The following is a 25,002-nucleotide window of genomic DNA, read 5'->3' on the forward strand; positions in this document are numbered from 1 at the left end:
ATTGTGTACATTGTGTGTCCCAGGGCAGAGTGCAGCACTCTTGATTATTGTGTACATTGTGTGTCCCATGGCAGAGTGCAGCACTCTGGATTATTGTGTACATTGTGTGTTCCAGGGCAGAGTGCAGCACTCTGGATTATTGTGTACATTGTGTGTCCCAGGGCTGTGTGCAGCACTCTTGATTATTGTGTACATTGTGCGTCCCAGAGCAGAGTGCAGCACTCTGGATTATTGTGTACATTGTGTGTCCCAGGGCAGAGTGCAGCACTCTTGATTATTGTGTACATTGTATGTCCCATGGCAGAGTGCAGCACTCTGGATTATTGTGTACATTGTGTGTTCCAGGGCAGAGTGCAGCACTCTTGATTATTGTGTACATTGTGTGTTCCAGGGCAGAGTGCAGCACTCTGGATTATTGTGTACATTGTGTGTTCCAGGGCAGAGTGCAGCACTCTTGATTATTGTGTACATTGTGTGTTCCAGGGCAGAGTGCAGCACTCTGGATTATTGTGTACATTGTGTGTCCCAGGGCAGAGTGCAGCACTCTTGATTATTGTGTACATTGTGTGTCCCATGGCAGAGTGCAGCACTCTGGATTATTGTGTACATTGTGTGTCCCATGGCAGAGTGCAGCACTCTGGATTATTGTGTACATTGTGTGTTCCAGGGCAGAGTGCAGCACTCTGGATTATTGTGTACATTGTGTGTTCCAGGGCAGAGTGCAGCACTCTGGATTATTGTGTACATTGTGTGTCCCATGGCAGAGTGCAGCACTCTTGATTATTGTGTACATTGTGTGTTCCAGGGCAGAGTGCAGCACTCTTGATTATTGTGTACATTGTGCGTCCCAGGGCAGAGTGCAGGACTCTGGATTATTTTGCGTCCCAGGGCAGAGTGCAGGATCCTGGATTATTGTGTGTACCAGGGCAGAGTGCAGGAGTCTGGATTATTGTGTATCCCAGGGCAGAGTGCAGGACTCTGGATTATTGTGTACATTGTGCGTCACAGGGCAGAGTGCAGGACTCTGGATTATTGTGTGCATTGTGTGTACCAGGGCAGAGTGCAGGACTCTGGGTTATTGTGTGTACCAGGGCAGAGTGCAGGACTCTGGATTATTGTGTACATTGTGCATCCCAGGGCAGAGTGCAGGACTCTGGATTATTGTGTACATTGTGCGTCCCAGGGCAGAGTGCAGGACTCTGGATTATTGTGTACATTGTGCGTCCCAGGGCAGAGTGCAGGACTCTGGATTATTGTGTGTACCAGGGCAGAGTGCAGGACTCGGGATTATTGTGTGCATTGTGTGTACCAGGGCAGAGTGCAGGACCCTGGATTATTGTGTACATTGTGTGTACCAGGGCAGAGTGCAGGACTCTGGATTATTGTGTACATTGTGCGTCCCAGGGCAGAGTGCAGGACTCTGGATTATTGTGTGTACCAGGGCAGAGTGCAGGACTCTGGATTATTGTGTACATTGTGCGTCCCAGGGCAGAGTGCAGGACTCTGGATTATTGTGTGTACCAGGGCAGAGTGCAGGACCCTGGATTATTGTGTGCATTGTGTGTACCAGGGCAGAGTGCAGGACTCTGGATTATTGTGTACATTGTGCGTCCCAGGGCAGAGTGCAGGACTCTGGATTATTGTGTACATTGTGCGTCCCAGGGCAGAGTGCAGGACTCTGGATTATTGTGTGTACCAGGGCAGAGTGCAGGACCCTGGATTATTGTGTGCATTGTGTGTACCAGGGCAGAGTGCAGGATTGTAGATTATTGTGTATCATGTGTGTGGAGTAATCCGGGAGGCAGTGGCCCCAGGCGTTGCACCAGAATAGAAGTGCTGCGGCACAGACGTGTGTGCACTTCGTTGTTCTACTGCTAGGCAAACTGTTTTGTCTTCGCATTGACTTTATGTTGGCTGCAACCTACACAGAGGGGGATGCTGGAAAAATAGAGGGTATTAATACTTCTTACTGTGTGCGGGCCAGCCAGTAGTTTGAGAGGGGGCCGGTGTTTTTTTAGGGCTCAGATGGCATGGCTAAGCATACAGCCTACGGCAAGAAGAAAGGGCCTTTTCTGTGTTCTGGCTGGAGAGCACAGGCATTCCCAGAGGGACACAATGAATGGGCATTTTGTCTCACACTATTTCATTGACATTGAATTCTTGTTTTTTCATAATTATTCTTGCCCGTCACTGGGTGCGCACATGACATTCGAGCGTGTTTTAAAATCTTAACACACTCATGTGCCTGCAATAAAGTGATTCATGACAATCAGCGCTTTCTCTAGACAACAGTGCACCTCTGTTGTTCTCACAAGGACGGCAGCTGGGAGGCAATTGTGCGCGGAACCGCTTAATCTAGCTGCAGAACAGGAATATCCACCAAAGTATCTCCCAAATTAGCCCAAACAATTCCTTTTGTTTTATCGGCCGCTGGAGGTTCCTCCTGTACAGTCCGGATTATTCAGTTCCGTCATTAACCCTTTTCAGCGTCAGACACATCTGTATTCGTGCAGCCGGCACCAACGGTCATTTAGGTCTCTGAACAATAATATTCAAATGCACTGACATCATCAATATCCGCCCAATGAGACCACATCTGCCATTTGTAGATCGTAAGCTTCTGTGTCATGTCATTGAATGTAACGTGTCTATGTCATGATCCCTTAAATGTTTTATATATATATATATATATATATATATATATAAATCAACATTTTATACTGTACATGAAGACAACCAGAATAACAATTGCTAAATATTGTTGTTACAAAGAATTAATTTATCATCCTATAAACAAAAAGATTTATGGGAAACTGGTGACATTACCAAATCTGTATTCTCCACAGTATTAAGATTACACTGCTCCAGTCAGCAAGTCGCGGCCTGTAGTTGGGTAATGATATACGGTGTGTATATGTGTATATATATATATATATATATATATATATATGAGCGTCCTTTTCCTGCACTGGCTGTAACATGTATTTCCATGCTTGGTGTCGTTAGGCTGCTACTTAATGTTACACGTGTGACTACGCTAATCAGTTACTTTATCACTTTCCAATGGTTTACATCCCCGAAGCGTAAATGAAGAGAGATAGGATAAATAACAGAGAACCATATACTGTGTGTCTGATCCTCTCACTTCTACCCCCCCATAGAGATTATTGTACACCCCTTATCCCAACATCTGTACAGTAAGGATTATACACCAGCTTCTGCAGCAGGTGAGGGGTTACATCTCGCCCCGTGGAAAGTGGCTGAATGTGGGCGGCTTGGCTAGAACATTTCTACAAAGTATCTGAAGCAAAAATGACTAATGTGGCACCTTATAAAGATAGGCGGATGCTACCATGTAAAGTGTGGACATATACACTGAGTACATGGTATATGTGTGTGTAACATATCTGTACATACATATATAGTGTGCAGACCATCCTAGCTAAGCAGTTGCTTAGTACCGCTTTTGTGCGCGCACACATATATGTATATATTCATATAGTATATGCAGTAGATCCTACCTTTTACGTGCGTGTGTGTGTTTGTATTTGTATATATAAATATATGTGTGTATATACACATTCTTCATACATTGTATAGTCTTTGCTGGAGATCTTAACTGGGTAATTTGGGGTGTGTGTGTGTGTGTGTGTGTGTGTGTGTGTGTATGTGTATATATATATATATATATACACGATGATAAACGACAAGGATCACAAGCCTGGGTAGCACACAGATAGATAGATATATATATATATATATATATATATATATATCTATATCTATCTATCTATTACCCAGGCTTGTGATCGTTTATCATCGCTCTCATATCTCATACCTGTTTGTGCATGTGTATATCTGTGTGTTACCCAGGTTTGTGTAGTGTGTGTAGGAGATACCGGTTGCCTGGCTGTTTGTCATCACTCTCATACGTGTGTGTGTGTGTGTGTGTGTGTGTGTGTGTGTATTACCAGGCGTGTGTAGTGTGTACAGGAGATCCTGTCAGTTTATCATCACACTCATACCTGTGTGGTGTGTGTATTACCCAGGCGTGTGTAGTGTGTACAGGAGATCCCGTCTGTTTATCATCACTCTCATACCTGTGTGTGTGTGTGTGTGTGTGTGTAGTGTGTACAGGTGATCCCGTCTGTTTATCATCACTCTCACACCTGTATGTGTGTGTATTACCCAGGCGTGTGTAATGTGTACAGGAGATCCCGTCTGTTTATCATCACTCTCATACCTGTGTGTGTGTGTGTGTGTGTATTACCCAGGCGTGTGTGGTGTGTACAGGAGATCCCGTCTGTTTATCATCACTCTCATACCTGTGTGTGTGTATTACCAGGCGTGTGTAGTGTGTACAGGAGATCCCGTCTGTTTATCATCACTCTCATACCTGTGTGTGTGTATTACCAGGCGTGTGTAGTGTGTACAGGAGATCCCGTCTGTTTATCATCACTCTCATACGTGTGTGTGTGTGTGTGTGTGTGTGTGTGTGTGTATGTGTGTGTGTGTGTGTATTACCAGGCGTGTGTAGTATGTACAGGAGATCCCGTCTGTTTATCATCACTCTCATACGTGTGTGTGTGTGTGTGTGTGTGTGTGTGTGTGTGTGTGTTACCAGGCGTGTGTAGTGTGTACAGGAGATCCCGTCTGTTTATCATCACTTTCATACGTCAATGATCTGTGCGCTAGGGAGTAAATAAACCTTTGCTACCTTTTTCCTTAATTTTCTCTGTGTTGTTCTTTTGTGAGTCTTTCTCTTTTCATGGAGCTGGTGAGTGTGACAGTAATTGCCGTGTGTTTATTTGTATTGTGTCTGCGGGCTACTACGGGGATGATCGGACATACATGTTAGAAGTAGCAGTTCTGTCGGTTTGAAGCTGCGGAAGAAGAGTTTGCACAATTGTAAGTGCGAATCTGGTGGTAAGTGCTCGGCAGTGTCGGACTCTTAGCCGCCCGCGTTGGGGTGTTATGCGGTGTTTGGGTCACTGCTGGGTGATCGCACACAGTTCAGCACTCTTTATGCAGAGTTACCCTGTTAATCGGGACCCACTAAGCAATGCTCACATCTCAGCCAGTACATTAAAGTTAGAAAATCAGAGTTACACGCGTCGGAATTGCGGGAGCCTGATCACCTCTTTGAGTCCCAAATATTCCCCGACAGTTCGGTTTGTTTATTAACTCAGCCCCATGCTGGGGTGGAATCAATTTAACATGGTCCGAGTGTGAAGCGGGGCTGTGAGATGTATAGGCACATATCTCGGATAATGATGTAAGCCCCAGACATACTTCTGTCTTTGTTTATGTCTGTTATGGATTCTCCTCATTACAAATGCTGTTTGAGGGATTCCCTGCGGATGAAGCCAGTTTACTGCATATTTTTTTAATTTTATGCCAAATACAATGTATTAAATAGCAGCTCCTGTGGAACCTTTACATTCTCTCTTTACTTTGCCTGGGATCCAAGGATGTGTTGATTACCGTTGAAATGATCAAAAAATATATATATTCCCGCTAATCGGCTGCAGATGGGATACTCTGCAGATCTACGCAAAGCTAAAACAAAGTTTTAATACTTAAGGTGATCTATAGTTATACATATGTGTGTGTATGTATACAAAGAAACGTATATGCGGCAACTATATGTCAGAGATATTGCAGAATTCCAACTTGTACCCAGCAACTGCTGCAGAGCATCTCAGGATTTTACAGTTTCTAAAAGTTTAACCAATTGATCATCACTGTAAAGATGCTGCAGGGTGCGCCATACGCTGGGAATATTGCGGCACACCTGGCAGTGGACGCTGTATTTTATACAGTTACACCTGGGCATTAAGAATAAGTCTTACATTGCCCTAATCCAGTTAAAGTGATAATTGTATATATGTGTTTCATGACTTAAATTGGGCAAGTCAATGTATACTGTTATTGCCCATTTTGGTATATATTATTATTATTATTATTATTATTATTATTATATGATCTGGGAATGTCATTAGCTTCTTTTATATCACTTGTAGTCGTCGACCTGTAGATTTGGGAATTGCTTAGTCTGTGCTTAGTCAGAACAATTGGCCAGACCCACCTTAATATCTTTATAAATTCCCTTTTTATATCTATTTGTTAGAGGATTTGGAAGTAGATATACTTTATTAAGAGTACTCAGAATAATAATAATAATAATAATAATAATTATAATATTAGCTATTATCACATATGATTATTGTTCTGCTTATAGCAATGCGTAGATTTTCCTTCCCAAAAAAATAAAAATACAGTTAAAAGAAAAACCATGTAATATGTAGTTTGTGTTATATGTTTATGTTACTACATTTGTATACATTGTATTATGATTATTAGAAATTAATCTATAAAGTGTAAGCTGGTGAGTGGGGCCCTCTGACCTCTGTCTGTGTCATTCCCCGTGTTTTGTTCCCAGTTGTTCAGCACAACGGAATATGCTGGTTCTAGATCAACAAATGTCAGTACATAAGATGAATATTAAATAAACATTAGTGTTTTATTCTAAGGTGATAACGTCCCTTATAATGTTACAGCTCTGCATGGAGACCGGCCTGGCAGTGCTACAGGACTACGTTAAACAGGCTTCCTATGCAGAAGTGTGTGAAAGCCTTCAGCGGGTCTTGCCAGGATAACTCCTGTGATGTATATTGCGATATGAGTGAGCTGTATTGCAGACAAACATGTTTTCCTGTCTTATAAATAGATGTCTTATTATGAGCAGTGTTTAGCAGCTGAAAATACTGTATAAAGATATGGGGAAGGGAGAGTCTGGGTAGAATGTCTGAAATAACGGCCCCCCCATCGACAGCACGGCCCATTTCTCCAAGTGAATCCGAAAATCAGTGTTAAATGTACTTATTATGGTACAATTATCTCTTGGCGACTGTGTGTGATTGTCATGTGTTTGTCTTCTTTCTGCTAGACAAATACAGTACAGATGTGTCCACCTTTACGGCAGTCACACCAAGCCACCCTTCTTGTTGCGCCAGGTCCCACGAGACTCTGCGTACGTCAAGCATCTTTTTTTTTCTTTTCTTCCCAATTTGCGACTTAGTCGCGATGCAAAAAATCCGCTTGCCGAGACCGCACTGATTCATTTGATCTGTGCGCGACTGAGTCTGAATCTGTATATGAAGTTCTACGATGAAGCCACCGCATTTTTTTTTTTTCTGACACCGGGGTAAATTTACTAAAGCTTCTAAAAAGGAAAAGTGGTGAAGTTGCCCATAGCAACCAATACAGTAAGTTTCTATAATTTCTCTATTGCATCCTAGAAAATTATAGACAGAATGTGATTGGTTGCTATGGGAACATCACCACATTTTTAGAAGCTTTAGTAAATTTACCCCACCAAGTTCTTTTGTGCTTCGTATATAGACGTAGACTCGCAGCACAGATGTACAAGTGTCGCATATCAAATTAGTCTGAGCAGTCTCGTGAAGCGGTTGCGACGCGTCGCATTGCAAAGAAAATGCACGTTTGGGCAAGAAAGTCCTGTGGTGCAAGCCGAGTCGCACAGGACCTGGCGACTCACTCGCGCCACATGACATTTTTAATCTAAGGTATTCCTTGCTATAGATAGTAAGCTTGCGAGCAGGGCCCTCTTACCCTTCTGTTATTACCCAGTTTATTATAGTTTTGCTCCCAAAATGTAAATTTCAACACAATATGCTGAATCTAATAGATCAAAAGTGCTTAAAGATAGCACCTGCCATTTTACTGTAACATTGCCGCTCCAGAACAGCGCCCTCTAGTGTTAGGCTTCTATCATTAACCGTCCTGAAAGGCGCTAAGAACAGAGGAATTCATACATAGGATACATAATCTGTTTTCAGGGTTCTCTGACTGTCATCTATGTAACACTTTCTATTATTAGGTGCCCCAGAATAACGGCTCCACACTTCCTGTGTGTTCTATATTGTATACTACAGGCAAATTGCTGCACACCAGTGGCCCGGCTGATACAAGTTATGTACTTGACTCTATCAGGGTTTATTTGGAAGAGAAAGACACGAGGAAAACTGGCTCAGCTGGAGATATAAACGGCTTTGACCATTGAGAATGACTCGTCCTCGGTGTAACAAGCGGCCATCTATCCCGCGTTCCGTTAAATAGCTTTGTGCCTTGTCTTATTGCTCCCTTTCTCTGAGAGCTTCCACTGTGTGGCACAAATAACACAATATATCGGCATTGCCACATTTGTCTCGAGCGAGACAGGCTGCATTGTGAGACAGCGCGGGCCTACATAAACAAAGTGTTTGCCGTGCTTTTCAATGGCAGTCTGTCTAACAGAGCGAAGATTGTGCTGCGGCAGCTGTAGATTTAATCTCCTACCTGTCAGTTATAACAGGCATTTCCTGAGTCAGATAAGGCCCCGGCTGGAGCTCCGCTAAAACCAACAGCTGGACAAAGAACCTTTGTTAGCGGCCGATAATTGCTATGCAGATTGGCCCGTAACATTGTATCCCAACAGAATATCGTCCAGGCGTTATCCCCGTCTTGGGTGCACTTGAAACAGTGGTGTAATGGAGACCGACAAACCTCTGGAAGAATATATACACATGAAATGCAAACAATTGGATGGACCGCGGCTTTCGTTGTGCGATTGCTGTGAGCAATTATTCAATCATTGTTTTTATTTCACATACAATATATTGCAGACTTGTGCAGGCACAGATTCTCTCTCCACCAGAGCTTACAATTTAATTTTGGTGCTTGGCAGAGAGACCAAAATCACAAGTAGCAAACACAAACCAAGGACTTTGTGTCCTAGCTACAGCCGGCGCTTTTAACTGCTGATCTGCAAAATGATTTTCTAGATTAGTGTTTTTAAAGATTTCTACGCTTAGATATCTCCCTAGTTACTAAGCAGCATCTCGCTATTCTTTCCGGTACCCCGCTGCTGAGTGGGTGCGCCTGAACATATCGCACGCAGTACTGTGTTGGTGGTGTATGGGGCTCTAGAATTCCTGTTGCGCCACGTTTCCAGTTTATACTCCCGTTTAAATATTACTCCTGTACCGCAATTCTTAGTTGATAAGGCTTACAGAATACTAGCAGATGGTTAGAACTGAATCATACATGTATAAGAGGAATTGCATCACCTAGCTGCTCAATTCTGAACAGTAGGGACATTCCCAGGGACAAGTTTTTCATTCTTGGGACCGTCCCCAAAAATGAGGTACAGTTGGCAGCGGAGCTTCCTATTATGTTAGTGACAGCCCCTTATTCTCTGTGCCTGAGCGGCAGGGATCCCAATTGCTGAGAGGCCTCATTATTTTTAAGTAGGGATCTTGGGGAGCCCAGTATCAGAAGAAACTAACCCAACCAGGCTCTATTAGACCCTCCGCTAGCCACCACACGGGCCACTTCATGTCAGAACACGTGGAAGTCTCATGAATGGTTACCTTGAAAGACGTTCACCTGAGATCGCATGATTCTGTGGGGGTGTGCGGCCGGCTGGCAGGGTGTAAATCACTCTATCAAGCAGGCTGTAAATGCCGAGACACCCTGCTTGTCCAATCTCTTACCCCAAACTCTGTCACAATCAATAGCAGTCATCTCCGTTTATTATGCATACCTTGTGCCAGGAAGTTGGAACTTCATACAACTGGTGCCGCATGTCACCATCAAGGTGGCGCATATACAACCGTTACCGCCGACGCTGGTGGTAGGCTAGGTGCATATGCTGCTGATGTGGAGATGCTTGCAGACCGCAGGGAATACATATATAACTTTAAACGGTAAGAGAAGGTTAAAACAGGGGCGCCAGCACTGGCAGTTTGCAGCCATTGAGGATGGTAATGGACCCAGGTGTATGTAAGACCTACAGTGATTCACCTGGGTCATGTGAACTGATCACCTAAAACTTCCTAACCAATTCCGAATCCATCCTGCATCCGAGTACGTCGTTAACCAGTTTGACGCCAGAGTCTCGTCGTCCTTTAATTTACGCTAAATCAAGTAAATGTAAAAGGTGAAGAAGGTAAGCGACGCGTCCCAATCCATAACGCTAAGAGAAATACGCCTGGAAGTACAGCGTGCTCCGTTAACGACATGCTTGTTCCAAAAACCACCATCATTAAGCCTTAATTTGCTCCATACTTCACAATAAATCGCAGGGTGAGGATTACAACCATGGATCTTCACTAGGTGTTTCTGAAGGGTTAGACATAATTGACTAATTCCGTCTTGCTTGATGTTCCGGTCACCACTCGCTGTGACCATTTGCATAATCGGCGGCTCTCCCTTACTCGGGTGATAACGGTTTGGTACCTGATTAAAATTAGGACGGCTGCACTCCCCCAGACTTTCCCAGAAGTTGCAGAAATTGAGGTTTTGCTGTTTGGCTTTATCCAAACACACGCTCACATGGGGATAACAATATGCTGAGTTTATGCAGATTTTACTACACGAATCTGAATAAAATACCCACTAATAGATCCTTCAGGAGTAATAAACATACACGGCTTTTCCTTAGTTGCACTCTAAAGTGATTCTAACATACTACTAGATCTTAACAATAATATTTAATTGACAAGATTATGCATTTGTACGGCTTACAGGAGGTCTCCAGCAGCTGACAGTCACCTTTCCCACAGAACGTGCTTTATTCATGTCTACGCTGGGAAATGGCTCTCTCCGCTGGGGCAGACATTGCAACGCACTTCGTTAGCATTTGTCATATGTAATAGAGTAACGGTGTAGCCCCGTGTTCGCTCGTGTGAGCAGACAATATTGTTATTACCTCATAGATGGTACAAGAGGAAACGCTTTCATAGAATTTGCAGCAAAGTTTCAGCCGTTGCTCCATTAACCTCATATTGTCAGATGGGCTATTCAGGTGCCCCCCCCCCCCATGATTAAGTTGCGGCAGGTAGTATACTCCGTTACCGGAACAATTCAGCGTTCCCAGCAACCTGTAACACTTGCAACTGGTGTAGTAGTGTTTTACTTACCACCCCCATGGTGACCATACATGTGCACAGTCGCAGATAACTCACAACGGAGGGATCTCACGTAGGAAGAAGTGAGGCTCCGGGAATCCACGGCATCTGCAGATGGCACTTGTTCCTGCGGGCAAGCTCTGAGTTTGCTGAATACTAGCCGGCCCCAATAATGAATGGACCCGTTGCTTAATACATGCAGAAATTAGTGTTTCCACATCTGTTACGGGCCCGTTAGTGATAATGACTCTGCACCCAGGGGGTAGATAACCCCACAATTGTGACACCAAATAACAGCAGATGATATTGATACAAAACACTGTGCATTGATGAAGTCCTTACAGAATATCTGCTTGGGTCACATGATGCAGTCCTTACCCTGCTGTGGGAGGTGTGAGCTCACCTGGTCAGGAACAGGGGGATGGGGGGGGTTACGGAATATCTGCTTGGGTCACATGATGCAGTCCTTACCCTGCCGTGGGAGGTGTGAGCTCACCTGCTCAGGGAAGGAGGAGTTACAGAATATCTGCTTGGGTCACATGATGCAGTCCTTACCCTGCTGTAAGAGGTGTGAGCTCACCTGCTCAGGGAAGGAGGAGTTACAGAATATCTGCTTGGGTCACATGATGCAGTCCTTACCCTGCTGTGGGAGGTGTGAGCTCACCTGCTCAGGGAAGGAGGAGTTACAGAATATCTGCTTGGGTCACATGATGCAGTCCTTACCCTGCTGTGGGAGGTGTGAGCTCACCTGCTCAGGGAAGGAGGAGTTACAGAATATCTGCTTGGGTCACATGATGCAGTCCTTACCCTGCTGTAAGAGGTGTGAGCTCACCTGCTCAGGGAAGGAGGAGTTACAGAATATCTGCTTGGGTCACATGATGCAGTCCTTACCCTGCTGTGGGAGGTGTGAGCTCACCTGCTCAGGGAAGGAGGAGTTACAGAATATCTGCTTGGGTCACATGATGCAGTCCTTACCCTGCTGTGGGAGGTGTGAGCTCACCTGCTCAGGGAAGGAGGAGTTACAGAATATCTGCTTGGGTCACATGATGCAGTCCTTACCCTGCTGTGGGAGGTGTGAGCTCACCTGCTCAAGGAAGGAGGAGTTACAGAATATCTGCTTGGGTCACATGATGCAGTCCTTACCCTGCTGTGGGAGGTGTGAGCTCACCTGCTCAGGGAAGGAGGAGTTACAGAATATCTGCTTGGGTCACATGACGCAGTCAGATAGTGCGGATTCCACTACCAGGAACTGATTTAGCGGGAGATTTATCAAGTCTTGGAAAAAGATAAAGTGGGGAAGTTGCTCATATGTCCAGTTCTCTTCTGTCATTTGTAAAGCGCCGCCTGTAAAATGACAGGAGCTGATTGGTTGGTACTTTTCTCTCTACTGCTGGCATTTACGTCCACACATTATGGGACTCTGCGAGAAGGGGAGGGTGTTACGACCTCGCCATGGCCATGCGGCCGCTTTGTGATAGGAGCGCGGTAATGAGGCATAGACATGTTAACCGTTATATTACCACTGACACACGTCCATCGCTGTCAGAAAAAAAAAAAAAACTACAAATCATCAATGCTTTTGGATTAAACCCTCAGCTTGTGAGTCTTTGACGACATTTACAGGAGGGCTTCCTGCGCTGTCTGGTCTAGCAGTTTGCAGAGATCCGCGAGACCCATCTGCCTGTGGACTTGCCCGTCTGCTGCAATGTCAGCGTCTCACCATCAGTGCGCACATTGGGGACAGTGATAAAGGGGCCTGCACAGAAAAAGTGGACAATAAAACATCAATGGGCAAAAATGACGTCTTAATACTTTAGTAAATGTTTCCCACATAGCACCTGTCTCTAATAATCCCAGTCCCCGCTCTGCTTATGTTTTCTATCAATAAACTTCTAGCTAAATACTTTGTTTTTTTCCTTTTTAAATGCCCCTGTGATGCCCATGTAAGGTTGTAGAGTGGGCCTGGGGCCGCTGTGTACAGTATCGTGCGGTGCACGAGGTGTGAGCTCTCCTATCACTCTCACCATCATTGCCAGGACGTTTCTGGAGAAGGGGCAAGTGGGCTCGGCCAAGGACAGGAAGCTGGCAGAACTCCTACATACAGTGTTGTGGTAAAAATACATTCAGATGCTTGTGGCTGCCGGCTGTCATATTTAGGCATTTGTCACTAGATTGTAGTCAGAGGTGATAACTAAGAAGCCACAGAGACAATCCACAGTACGTGTATACAGTGCAGAGATGGCTGATAAGTACCGTTATCTCTCCATCAGCCCTGAGTGTATCACGCAGTTTCCCAGCACCGCTGTGATGAGATAAACGCCGACTTCTGATAGCCAGACAAGGGGATTTTTGGAAGACAACGTTTGTGGACACCCGTAAACAAGTCGCTTCCGTCGGAATCTGTAATATAAATTCTCCTTAGGGTAGCACACTATGGTGGTCATTCCGAGTTGATCGCTCGCTGCAGATTTTCGCAGCACAGCGATCAGGCTAAAATCGGCATTTCTGCGCATGCGCATGGGCCGCAGTGCGCACGCGCAAAGTACTTTCACTCAAAACTTTGCTATTTTACACGAGGTCTAGCGGCGCTTTTCTGACGCACGAGTGATCGGGGAGTGATTGACAGGAAAGGGGTGTTTCTGGGTGGCAACTTGGCGTTTTCCGGGAGTGTGCTAAAAAAACGCAGGCGTGTCAGTTGAAAACGCAGGTGTGCCTGGAGAATCGGGGGAGTGGCTGGCCGAACGCAGGGCGCATTTGTGACGTCAAAGCAGGAACTAAACTGAATGAGGTGATCACAAGATAGGAGTAGGTCTGGAGCTGCTCAGAAATTGCATGAAAAGATTTTCGAGCAGTTCTGCTAAGCTAAGATACACTCCCAGAGGGCGGCGGCCTAGCGTTTGCAATGCTGCTAAAAGCAGCTAGCGAGCGATCAACTTGGAATGACCACCTATATCCATTGCAGCATAAATAGCTTGATATAACAGGTATGGTATGCGATAGATTGATATCCAATGGATATTACAGATATTAGATGAGTGCTGAGATAAATGCATAGGAAATGCATAGATACTAATATAGTTTAAATAAATAGGATACGTATAGATCCCATACAGATAGATAGGATGCAGATACTGTAAGTATGGCAAGCATTGAATGTATACTGTATGGGAGAGATATTTATTAACGTTCGCTCATATATCTTCACCATGGGGGTCATTCCGAGTTGTTCGCTCGTTATATTTTTCTCGCAACGCAGCGATTAGTCGCTAATGCGCATGCGCAATGTGCGCAGTGCGACTGCGCCAAGTAAATTTGCTATGCAGTTAGGTATTTTACTCACGGCATTACGAGGTTTTTTCTTCGTTCTGGTGATCGTAATATGATTGACAGGAAGTGGGTGTTTCTGGGCGGAAACTGGCCATTTTATGGGTGTGTGCGAAAAAACGCTACCGTTTCTGGGAAAAACGCGGGAGTGGCTGGAGAAACGGAGGAGTGTCTGGCCGAACACTGGGAGTGTTTGTGACGTCAAACCAGGAACGAAACTGACTGAACTGATCGCAGATGCCGAGTAAGTCTGGAGCTACTCAGAAACTGCTAAGAAGTGTCTATTCGCAATTCTGCTAATCTTTCGTTCGCAATTTTGATAAGCTAAGATTCACTCCCAGTAGGCGGCGGCTTAGCGTGTGCAAAGCTGCTAAAAGCAGCTTGCGAGCGAACAACTCGGAATAAGGGCCCATGTTCCATAGCGCTTTACAATTGGGAGCAAAACAGTTATACAACGAGACTTGGGAATGACAGACCGAGAGGCTAGAGGATCCTGCTCGCCTGCTTACACTCTATGGGATATAGGCGGTTGATGGGAGTATTTTGGTGCCAGCCCAGATTTGATCAATTAAAAACTTTTATCCTAGGGCGTGCTGTGATATAAATTCTGATACTCGAGCACCATGATTCAAAAAAGTTTGGGAACCACTGCTCTAGGTAGCGTGAGAGAAGTATAATAATGGACACATGAATATAACCGCAGAGTATATAGACCCCGTTATAAGCTTATTCCTCATTGGATGGATGTTACCGCACTGTTGCGGAGCTGATTCGCTGGTCAGACATTAGTAGTTGATCATGTCCTGGAGTTTGAGGAGTACTTCTAACCTAGTTCTCGTTATAAAGGCACATTATAGAGTGAGGGCTAGGCTTTAATAAGGACATCAGAAATAATACTAGATAGGAGGGTGTAGAGAAAACATGGTACAAAGCGGTAAATTACAAATGTGGGTCTCCCCAAGTGGCATAGCGTTTGCATATTGGCACATCACGTTCTCTGCCAAACTTCCCAGTGACTGACTGCTGCAGATGCCACTTCTCAAGTACGGCAAGTAAAATCCTTCGTACAAGTCTTCTGGGATAAACAATAGCACCTGTTCCCCACAAGATACAGGCCAGTTAGTCCGTTCATGTATGTTTAATGAAGCTCTGGGGCAGATGGCACAATTGACACCGTCTACATTTTAGCACAGAGGAGAGGAGAAGGGGGGGGGGGGGGGGAAGTGTCTCAGCAACAATACCCTATTTTTACAGAGCAGCGGAGACAGAGTCTAAGTGTTTCGGGTGCATCTGCTGCTGTCTCATTTCACACAGACCTGAGGAACATCCGAGCAATTAAAATTTCCGGGCATTCAGCCGAACTTTGTAAGAATCTAAAAAACCACAGTGAGTCTTTGAAAGCAGCAGGATCTGTAGAGCTGAGCAGTTGTAGTGTTGTCGCAGAGTACGGCGTACGCACAATAAGGCGGCCATGAATGATGGGCCTTATTTTATAGTATATATAGTTGAAAAAAAAAAATTTAAAAACTCTTTCTTCGCCATCCTCAGACAGGTACGGCCACTGTCCTTCTTAAACATGGGATAAGTAGGGATAGTCCTTAAACCCAGTGCAAATGGCAGATTTGGTCATATTTATGATTTTTTTTGGCCCCTTTTCTAAATAGATTACTATGTAATTTTAATATATTGTAAATTTAAAGAAAATGGCTAAAAATGTTCTTGTGATTGGACTTGACTTAGGGCCTAGTTCAAAGTTGATCGCAGCAGCAAATTTGTTAGTAGTGGGGCAAAACCATGTGCACTGCAGGGGGGGGGGGGCAGATGTAACATGTGCAGAGAGAGTTAGATTTGGGAGGGGTGTGTTCAAACTGAAATCTAAATTGCAGTGTAAAAATAAAGCAGCCAGTAATTACCCTGCACAGTAACAAAATAACCCACCCAAATCTAACTCTCTCTGCACATGTTACATCTGCCCCACCTGCAGTGCACATGGTTTTGCCCAACTGCTAACAAATTTGCTGCTGCGATCAACTCAGAATTACCCCCTTAGTTTCCGTGATGTTACTGTCTGCATATAGAGCTCACTATTCAGGACAGTTGCCATTGGTTGCTGCCTCTTCCCCTTTGCTTCCTCCCAGATCCTCCTGTGTGTAATAATTCCCTCACAATGCAATCTCTTAGGGGTGTACCCTAGTGGACAGGGTGGTGTGTTGTGACATCATGGGGTGGGTTGGGTATTACATCACTGGGGTGTTGTCATGCCCAGAAAGAAGATATATGCGGGGAAAGATATAGTCGTTGAGATTATATATATATATATATATATATATATATATATACACACACACATACATACACAGTGGCGGATATGGTCTGCTCTAGGTCTGCATAGGGGAATATAATTGTATGTAATATATACAATACATTCTCTTGTTTTAGGCACAATTCAGTGAACAGCATTTTAAATAGAAAGGGCTCGAGTCATTTATCCACGAGTCGGCTCACGCTGCGAGTAATTGTGCGCACGTATATCATTTGCAATACCCACTTTATTGAAAAAGTTTAGAATTATATATTGAACGTGGAATTAATACAAGATCTCCTTTATTATACCTAGAGGCTGCTCTTCTGTCTATAGGTAATATGTTTGTAGGTAACTAGGTCAAAGACGGCTATATTGTAAATTGCTGATAATACTGATTAGTTAATGACATGAATGTAGGACAGTCATACACAGAAATATGGCAGCTTGCAACGGACAACCCCTAACATGTGAGGATAGATAGTACAATACCTCACACGTTCCTCTTTGGAATGTGTATTTTTAGCTCGCTGTGTGTCGTTTAAGATGGTAATAGTGGCCCTCATTCCGAGTTGTTCGCTCGTTCTTTTTCATCGCATCGCAGTGAAAATCCGCTTAGTACGCATGCGCAAAGTTCGCACTGCGACTGCGCCAAGTAACTTTACTATGAAGATAGTATTTTTACTCACGGCTTTTTCCTCGCTCCGGCGATCGTAATGTGATTGACAGGAAATGGGTGTTACTGGGCGGAAACACGGCGTTTCAGGGGCGTGTGGCTGAAAACGCTACCGTTTCCGGTAAAAACGCAGGAGTGGCCGGTGAAACGGTGGGAGTGCCTGGGCGAACGCTGGGTGTGTTTGTGACGTCAACCAGGAACGACAAGCACTGAACTGATCGCACAGGCAGAGTAAGTCTGGAGCTACTCTGAAACTGCTAAGTAGTTAGTAATCGCAATATTGCGAATACATCGGTCGCAATTTTAAGAAGCTAAGATTCACTCCCAGTAGGCGGCGGCTTAGCGTGTGTAACTCTGCTAAATTCGCCTTGCGACCGATCAACTCGGAATGAGGGCCCGTGTGCGCGTGTGTGTGTGTGTGTGTATGTATTTGCTGCCACATTGATGGAGGTTTGGGTTATTCTACTGCAATGTCTCCCATTATACCTGGATCATAGAAGCGGATTGGGGCAAATTGTTGTAGGCCCAGAATTAGCACGAACATGTATACGCTCCAACACATTACTGTACACACTTGAACATGGGGCAGAGCCACAGCTTTCAGCTCCTCTCTGTAAATGACAGGTAGATGAGTGATTACTAGTACAATTACATGTGTTTACTGAGGTTTAGTTAGAGTTGTATAGGTGTAAGGATTGCAGGCACTGGATCTCCAGTACGATATTTACTCATGAAGACAAATACACAGAATCAGATGCCTGACCATTGCCCACTATTAGAGGAATACTGTTTCATTCACACACACACACACACACACACACACACACACACACACACACACACACACACACACACACACACAAGCTGCCCCGGTATTGGGGATCTGCTCTCCGACGAGGGATCAGAACAGTGGAATATCCACAAGTAGAAAGAAGGATAGTTTGCATGTAAGATGATTGACAGAAGATAATTCAGAATATAGTGACTGGGGTGTCGCAGCGTTACAGTATGTTGTAGACGTCTGTAAGAAACTTGTCTGCCTCAGCTAAACAAGAAATCGCTGCTTCTAGCAAGTCTCCGTCATGGCTGAACAGCGCGCCAGTCATTGCACAAAGACCTTCTTATAATACTTTCATTTTCTGGAGAAATGAATTCAGGAAAATACTGTAACGTGTTTATTTCTAGGTGACCCTTTATTAACCTGTATCTTAAGATGTCCCCAAGAGATCGGCTTGTTTGGTCAACGAAGCCGCGAGCTGGAGCGCACAGTGCAGTCGCTGTGCTGGCTCGCCGGCCAGGAATGGGACATGGATTCGGATGGATGTGTGGCCGGTCTGCCGGTCACCGCGGAGGAAGAGAACGGAAGGTTCTTTTTCCCTGTTTTATTAAAAAATAAAATAAAATGAAACAAACTTCCCACCCCAGTGTTCGTTTAGGTTTCGTACCGTGCTCAAGATAAGAGCAGAATTTAATTCCTATTAAATCACTTATTGTCTTTCCAGCATATACTGCTGTATACTATGATAGATTTTACCGTACACTGAGATATTCTTCTACATACTACAATATACGATTATATATTACATTATAAGGTGATATTCTGTTATATACTGTGATACATTACACTCTACATCAATATTATGTTCCATGCTGTGATATTCTGCAATATTCTATACTGAGATAGTCTGCTGTGTCCTCCTACCCCTAGCCTCAGGACGCCATACAGCTGCAGATGGCGGTGCGAGTGAGCGGACGGGTCCCTTGCAAATCTGCTAGCGTCAGGCGTCTTTGTTTTGCCGCTGTAACTCACATTGAAGAGTTCCCACTTCTCTTTAACATTCCAGGTTTTTGGAAGCAGAAGAAATAAAATATCCCAATGTGTTGGGATTTCCAATAATACCCCTTTCACATCTCTAATGCCGGATCCCACCCGGGAATTAGAAACGGGCCCTTCCCGGTGGGATCTGGCATTGGAGACTCTACTACCTCTTTCTGCTGGCTTCCAGACCTGGCATATTGCCGGGCCGGTTGCCATAGCGGGGGGCGGGGGGGGCGGAGCCGGCAGCGGAGGCGGTGCTGGGAGATGAGCTCATCTCAGCGCCGCCTCTCCCTATCTTGTAAACGGGGTCCCGGATCGTCTCAACCCGGGAGCCCGTTTACAGAGGCACTGACCCGGTATTCAACTCGGGAATAACACTGCTTATAACCCTGGTTGAATTACCGGGTCAGGTGACCTGGGAAATCCGACATGGCGCTTTCACACCGCACACTGATACCGGGTTATTTGTGCGGTGTGAAAGGGGTATAAGTGACAATACATTCAGTTTTAGAATGTTCATCATCTTTCAGCTCAGTCATGTATTACCCCCCGTGAGATGAGAAACACAAATCTACAAGTCAGACGCGTGTCAGGTGTCCCCCAGCAGCTCCCGCGGGACATAAAGTGTGACATGAATGGGATTAATGTATAGAAATGACTGAGCTTCTGGTTGTCACTATCCCATATGTCACAAACAGACTAGGACTAAAACGTCATATGGCTATATCCAGTTTATTGTAACACCAGCATATTCCGCTGCACTTTATAATTGGGAACCAAACAGTAATAAAACAAGACTGGGTAATAACCTGGAAGACAGAGAGGTATGAGGGCCTTGCTCGCCAGCTTACACTCAATAGGATTACATACCTCCCAACTTTGGTCCTGGCCAGGGAGGGACGTTATCGCACGTCCAAAATTAGGGGATGTGGCCTGTCGGCAAGGGGGCGTGGCCTCACAGCAAGTGGTCGGCAAGGGGGCGTGGCCTCGCAGCAAGTGGCACGATCGCAAGCCACGCCTCCGTTTTCATCATTATGGGGGCATGAACCGTAAAAGACGGGACTGTCCTGCCAAAATCGGGACAGTTGGGAGGTATGGGATCAGAGCATGGCTTCCTGTGTTAGCAGCTAGCAACTATATGATATATGTCATTTACTTGTGATAGGTAGACTTTCCATCCGCCATACCACAAGCATCCTGGGAGTTCTAAAACGAAATCTATGTACAAGTCACTGGGAGTAGCCATGACTACAGACCTGACAACAAATTTCTCTCAGGGTGATTCAGAACCTCAAGTATTCATTACTAATTACAAAAATATATATATTTAAAATCAATTGTTTCATTACATTTATAGATTAATGGTGGAGAATACATAGGACAACTAGAGATGTGCGCCGAATTTCGTGTTTTGGAATTTGGATTTAAAAACAGTACCTTGGGTTCTGGATTTCATGAAAATGGCTATAAATACCCAATATGTCATTTATGCAATCCAAAACCCGAAATTCGGATATAGGGGACAATTCAGATCTGATCGCAGCAGCAAATTTGTTGGCTAATGGGCAAAACCATGTGCACTGCAAGGGGGGGGGGGGCAGATGAAACATGTGCAGGGAGAGTTAGATTTGGGTGGGTTATATTGTTTCTGTGCAGGGTAAATTCTGGCTGCTTTATTTTTACACTGCAATTTTTAGATTTCAGTTTGAATACACCTCACCCGAATCTAACTCTCTCTGCACATGTTACATCTGCCCCCCCTGCAGTGCACATGGTTTTGCCCATTTGCTAACAAATTTGCTGCTGCGATCAGATCTGAATTAAGCCCATAGGACGGGACTCTGCGAAAACATGGGACCTCCACTGGTAGTAAGTGTACAAACCCTGTTCCAGTTTAGTCCCAACTTTCCACTTTATTGTTCATCCTGTTTGTTCCATCATTTTGCATTTCCCTCTATTATATTATCTCCATATCTCCAGGACGCAGGATGCCTTTGTCACCCTCCGTAAGAGAAGCGTTTTTATTTCGAGCTGTTCATCAGCTAATTCCTTCAGCTCTCATCCTATCAGCGACTGAGCAGACAGGCTACAACGTCTCTCGTCTTCATTACGTTTACAGGCCGTAATAAAATGGCTGCCAGCTTTGACAGCTGCTGTTTGTCTCTCTTTTGCTTTTATTCTTATTGAAGTATTGGTATTCTTGACGTACACAGTTCAGTCATTTCTGGCGAATATTGTAGCGCATCAAGTCATAAAGTGTGGTGGAGAGGCAGCAGCCGGTAATGGAGGAAGGAATTAGTTTTATTTCATGTAATGATGTCGCAGTTTTACTGTAAATCTTGTGGCGTCCGAGTTATCGCAGAGCGTTTAATATTCTGGGTTGATGCTTCGGAATGTAAAATGTTTTGTATAATGCGCCAGTTGGAGAATTGGTTCTGATTATGAATAATAAAAAATAGGGATAAAAAAAAATTGTAATGTAAATATCTGACGGTGATCATCTGAGAAGGGGGGGGGGGGGATGCTGAACAATGCTGTGAATTGTGCTTGGAACGAGGAGATTCTCTGTTATGTGTCTGTCTGCTGTATATATGTATGTGTGTATGTATGTGTGTATGTATGTATATATATATATATATATGAGAGAGAGATAGTGACATCAGACCGTGAAGAGAATATCTTCCCACTCGTCCTGCATTATTACATCACTTCCAGGATGTAGTTTCCTGGATCCACCAGGTGGCAGTAGTTGCAGGTAGAGATAAGTGAATTTGCTGTGTCTTAGTTCATTGCATCTCATCGCCCTCGGTAATGCCAATGCAGGTGCTAGTGACCCACCTATCAGCTATAACATTTCATTGGACTTTTTGGAACTGAATTGAGCAAAGGAAACGTCTGAATACAGAGTTGTATGGCTTGTGTGTTCCTATCTGTATGGCATGTGCCCAATCACAAGCGGATTGTTTAATAATATCCTTTGCTAATGACTGTAAACATTGTTTTATTTTTTCTCTGGACGGAGTGTGATCTGTGAGGTGTAATGTGGCCGGAAGGGGCTCAGGCAGTGTGATCTGTGAGGTGTAATGTGGCCGGGAGGGTCTGGGGGCTCGAGGAGTGTGATCTGTGAGGTGTAATGTGGCCGGGAGGGTCTGGGGGCTCGAGGAGTGTGATCTGTGAGGTGTAATGTGGCCGGGAGGGTCTGGGGGCTCGGGGAGTGTGATCTCTGAGATGTAATGTGGCCAGGAGGGTCTGTGGAGTGTGATCTGTGAGGTGTGACATGGCCGGGAGGGTCTGGGGGCTCGGTGAGTGTGATCTGTGAGGTGTAATGTGGCCAGGAGGGTCTGTGGAGTGTGATCTGTGAGGTGTGACATGGCCGGGAGGGTCTGGGGGCTCGAGGAGTGTGATCTGTGAGGTGTAATGTGGCCGGGAGGGTCTGGGGGCTCGAGGAGTGTGATCTGTGAGGTGTAATGTGGCCAGGAGGGTCTGGGGGCTCGGGGAGTGTGATCTGTGAGGTGTAATGTGGCCGGGAGGGTCTGGGGGCTCGAGGAGTGTGATCTGTGAGGTGTAATGTGGCCGGGAGGGTCTGGGGGCTCGGGGAGTGTGATCTGTGAGGTGTAATGTGGCCGGGAGGGTCTGGGGGCTCGAGGAGTGTGATCTGTGAGGTGTAATGTGGCCAGGAGGGTCTGGGGGCTCGGGGAGTGTGATCTGTGAGGTGTAATGTGGCCGGGAGGGTCTGGGGGCTCGAGGAGTGTGATCTGTGAGGTGTAATGTGGCCAGGAGGGTCTGGGGGCTCGGGGAGTGTGATCTGTGAGGTGTAATGTGGCCGGGAGGGTCTGGGGGCTCGAGGAGTGTGATCTGTGATGTGTAATGTGGCCGGGAGGGTCTGGGGGCTCGGGGAGTGTGATCTGTGAGGTGTAATGTGGCCGGGAGGGTCTGGGGGCTCGAGGAGTGTGATCTGTGAGGTGTAATGTGGCCAGGAGGGTCTGGGGGCTCGGGGAGTGTGATCTGTGAGGTGTAATGTGGCCGGGAGGGTCTGGGGGCTCGAGGAGTGTGATCTGTGAGGTGTAATGTGGCCGGGAGGGTCTGGGGGCTCGGGGAGTGTGATCTGTGAGGTGTAATGTGGCCGGAAGGGTCTGGGGGCTCGAGGAGTGTGATCTGTGAGGTGTAATGTGGCCAGGAGGGTCTGGGGGCTCGGGGAGTGTGATCTGTGAGGTGTAATGTGGCCGGGAGGGTCTGGGGGCTCGAGGAGTGTGATCTGTGAGGTGTAATGTGGCCGGGAGGGTCTGGGGGCTCGTGGAGTGTGATCTGTGAGATGTAATGTGGCCAGGAGGGTCTGTGGAGTGTGATCTGTGAGGTGTAATGTGGCCGGTAGGGACTTTGGGGCTCGGGCAGTGTGATCTGTGGGGTATAACGTGGCCAGGAGGGTCTGGGGGCTCGGGGAGTGTGATCTGTGAGGTGTAATGTGGCCAGGAGGGTCTGGGGGCTCTGGGAGTGTGATTTGTGGGGTGTAATGTGGCCAAGAGGGTCTGGTGGCTCGGGGAGTGTGATCTGTGAGGTATAACGTGGCCAGGAGGGTCTGGGGGCTCGGGGAGTGTGATCTGTGGGGTATAATGTGGCCAGGAGGGTCTGGGGGCTCGGGGAGTGTGATCTGTGAGGTGTAACATGGCCGGGAGGATCTGTGGGGCTCAGGCAGTGTGATCTGTGGGGTGTAACGTAGCCACGAGGATCTGTGGGGCTCAGGGAGTGTGATCTGTGGGGTATAACGTGGCCGGGAGGATCTGTGGGGCTCGGGGAGTGTGATCTGTGAGGTGTAACATGGCCGGGAGGATCTGTGGGGCTCAGGCAGTGTGATCTGTGGGGTGTAACGTAGCCACGAGGATCTGTGGGGCTCAGGGAGTGTGATCTGTGGGGTATAACGTGGCCGGGAGGATCTGTGGGGCTCAGGCAGTGTGATCTGTGGGGTGTAACGTAGCCACGAGGATCTGTGGGGCTCAGGGAGTGTGATCTGTGGGGTATAACGTGGCCGGGAGGATCTGTGGGGCTCAGGCAGTGTGATCTGTGGGGTGTAACGTAGCCACGAGGATCTGTGGGGCTCAGGGAGTGTGATCTGTGGGGTATAACGTGGCCGGGAAGATCTGGGGGGCTCAGGGAGTGTGATGTGTAAGATGTTATGTGGACTGGGCAGCCCGGGGAGCGTGATCTGTGAAGTAATATCTGCCAGGATGGATTTGTGCATTGTCTGATCAGAGTCTTGTGTTCAGCAGGTCCAAGGTCACATGCCTCCTCTCATGATCCCAATCTTTCCACACGACCAGCGGGCGTTGGCAGCAGCTGCGGCCCAGCAGGGATTCCTCTTCCCCCCAGGACTAACCTATAAACCAGGTAAGTGATGAGAAGTGCAGCTTGCTCTGTATTGTGGGAGTTTCTGTCAGATACGCGCGGCCGGACTGACCCCTGCCCCAGACAGTGCAGCTGCAGCAGTGAGATGGACAAATATAAAACGCTCATTTCTTGTCCAGATATTAGAAAATGAAGTAAATGATCACGTCTTGCTTTTATTATTAGGTCATTTCTATTGGAGCTCACTGAGGCAGCTAACAAGAGGCATGCCACCTAATTATACAGATACTCACAGTGCGGATCTCCAGCGAAGGTCCTACTCGTGGTTATACAGGATCTCAGTACAGGAAGGAATCAGGGTCACATGATCCTGCAGCCTCTGTAGCTGCACATAAAGTATGTGGGGGGGGGGGGGGGGGGGCGGGGGGCTATGTACTAAGCCTTTCAGAGAGATAAAGCGGACGGCGATAAAGTACAAGCCAATCAGCTGCTGTCTGTCATTTTTTTTTCAAACACAACCTGTAATATGGCAGTTAGGAGCTGACTGACTGGTACTTTATCTCCGTCC

At 46.1% G+C, this 25,002-nt stretch overlaps 1 protein-coding gene and 1 long non-coding RNA gene across 16 annotated transcripts in view; one reads left to right on the forward strand and one right to left on the reverse strand.

The window, feature by feature from the left end:
* Positions 1–25,002, forward strand: part of SOX6 (SRY-box transcription factor 6) — a 560,806-nt gene that overhangs the window by 411,608 nt on the left and 124,196 nt on the right. For 9 of the 13 annotated variants that reach the window (XM_063946465.1, XM_063946471.1, XM_063946464.1 and 6 more), the window contains one exon: positions 24,356–24,476. In XM_063946465.1, coding sequence (XP_063802535.1) covers positions 24,356–24,476 — 121 coding nt within the window. The remainder of the gene's footprint in view (positions 1–24,355; positions 24,477–25,002) is intronic. The other 4 variants (XM_063946461.1, XM_063946468.1, XM_063946463.1 and 1 more) reach the window with 1 other exon arrangement.
* LOC134970404 (uncharacterized) overlaps positions 1–25,002 on the reverse strand; it is a 458,298-nt gene that overhangs the window by 54,999 nt on the left and 378,297 nt on the right. The window lies entirely within an intron of this gene.

The sequence above is a fragment of the Pseudophryne corroboree genome, chromosome 11 (genome assembly GCF_028390025.1).
Source record: "Pseudophryne corroboree isolate aPseCor3 chromosome 11, aPseCor3.hap2, whole genome shotgun sequence".
In the NCBI taxonomy this organism is placed as follows: Eukaryota; Metazoa; Chordata; class Amphibia; order Anura; family Myobatrachidae; genus Pseudophryne; species Pseudophryne corroboree.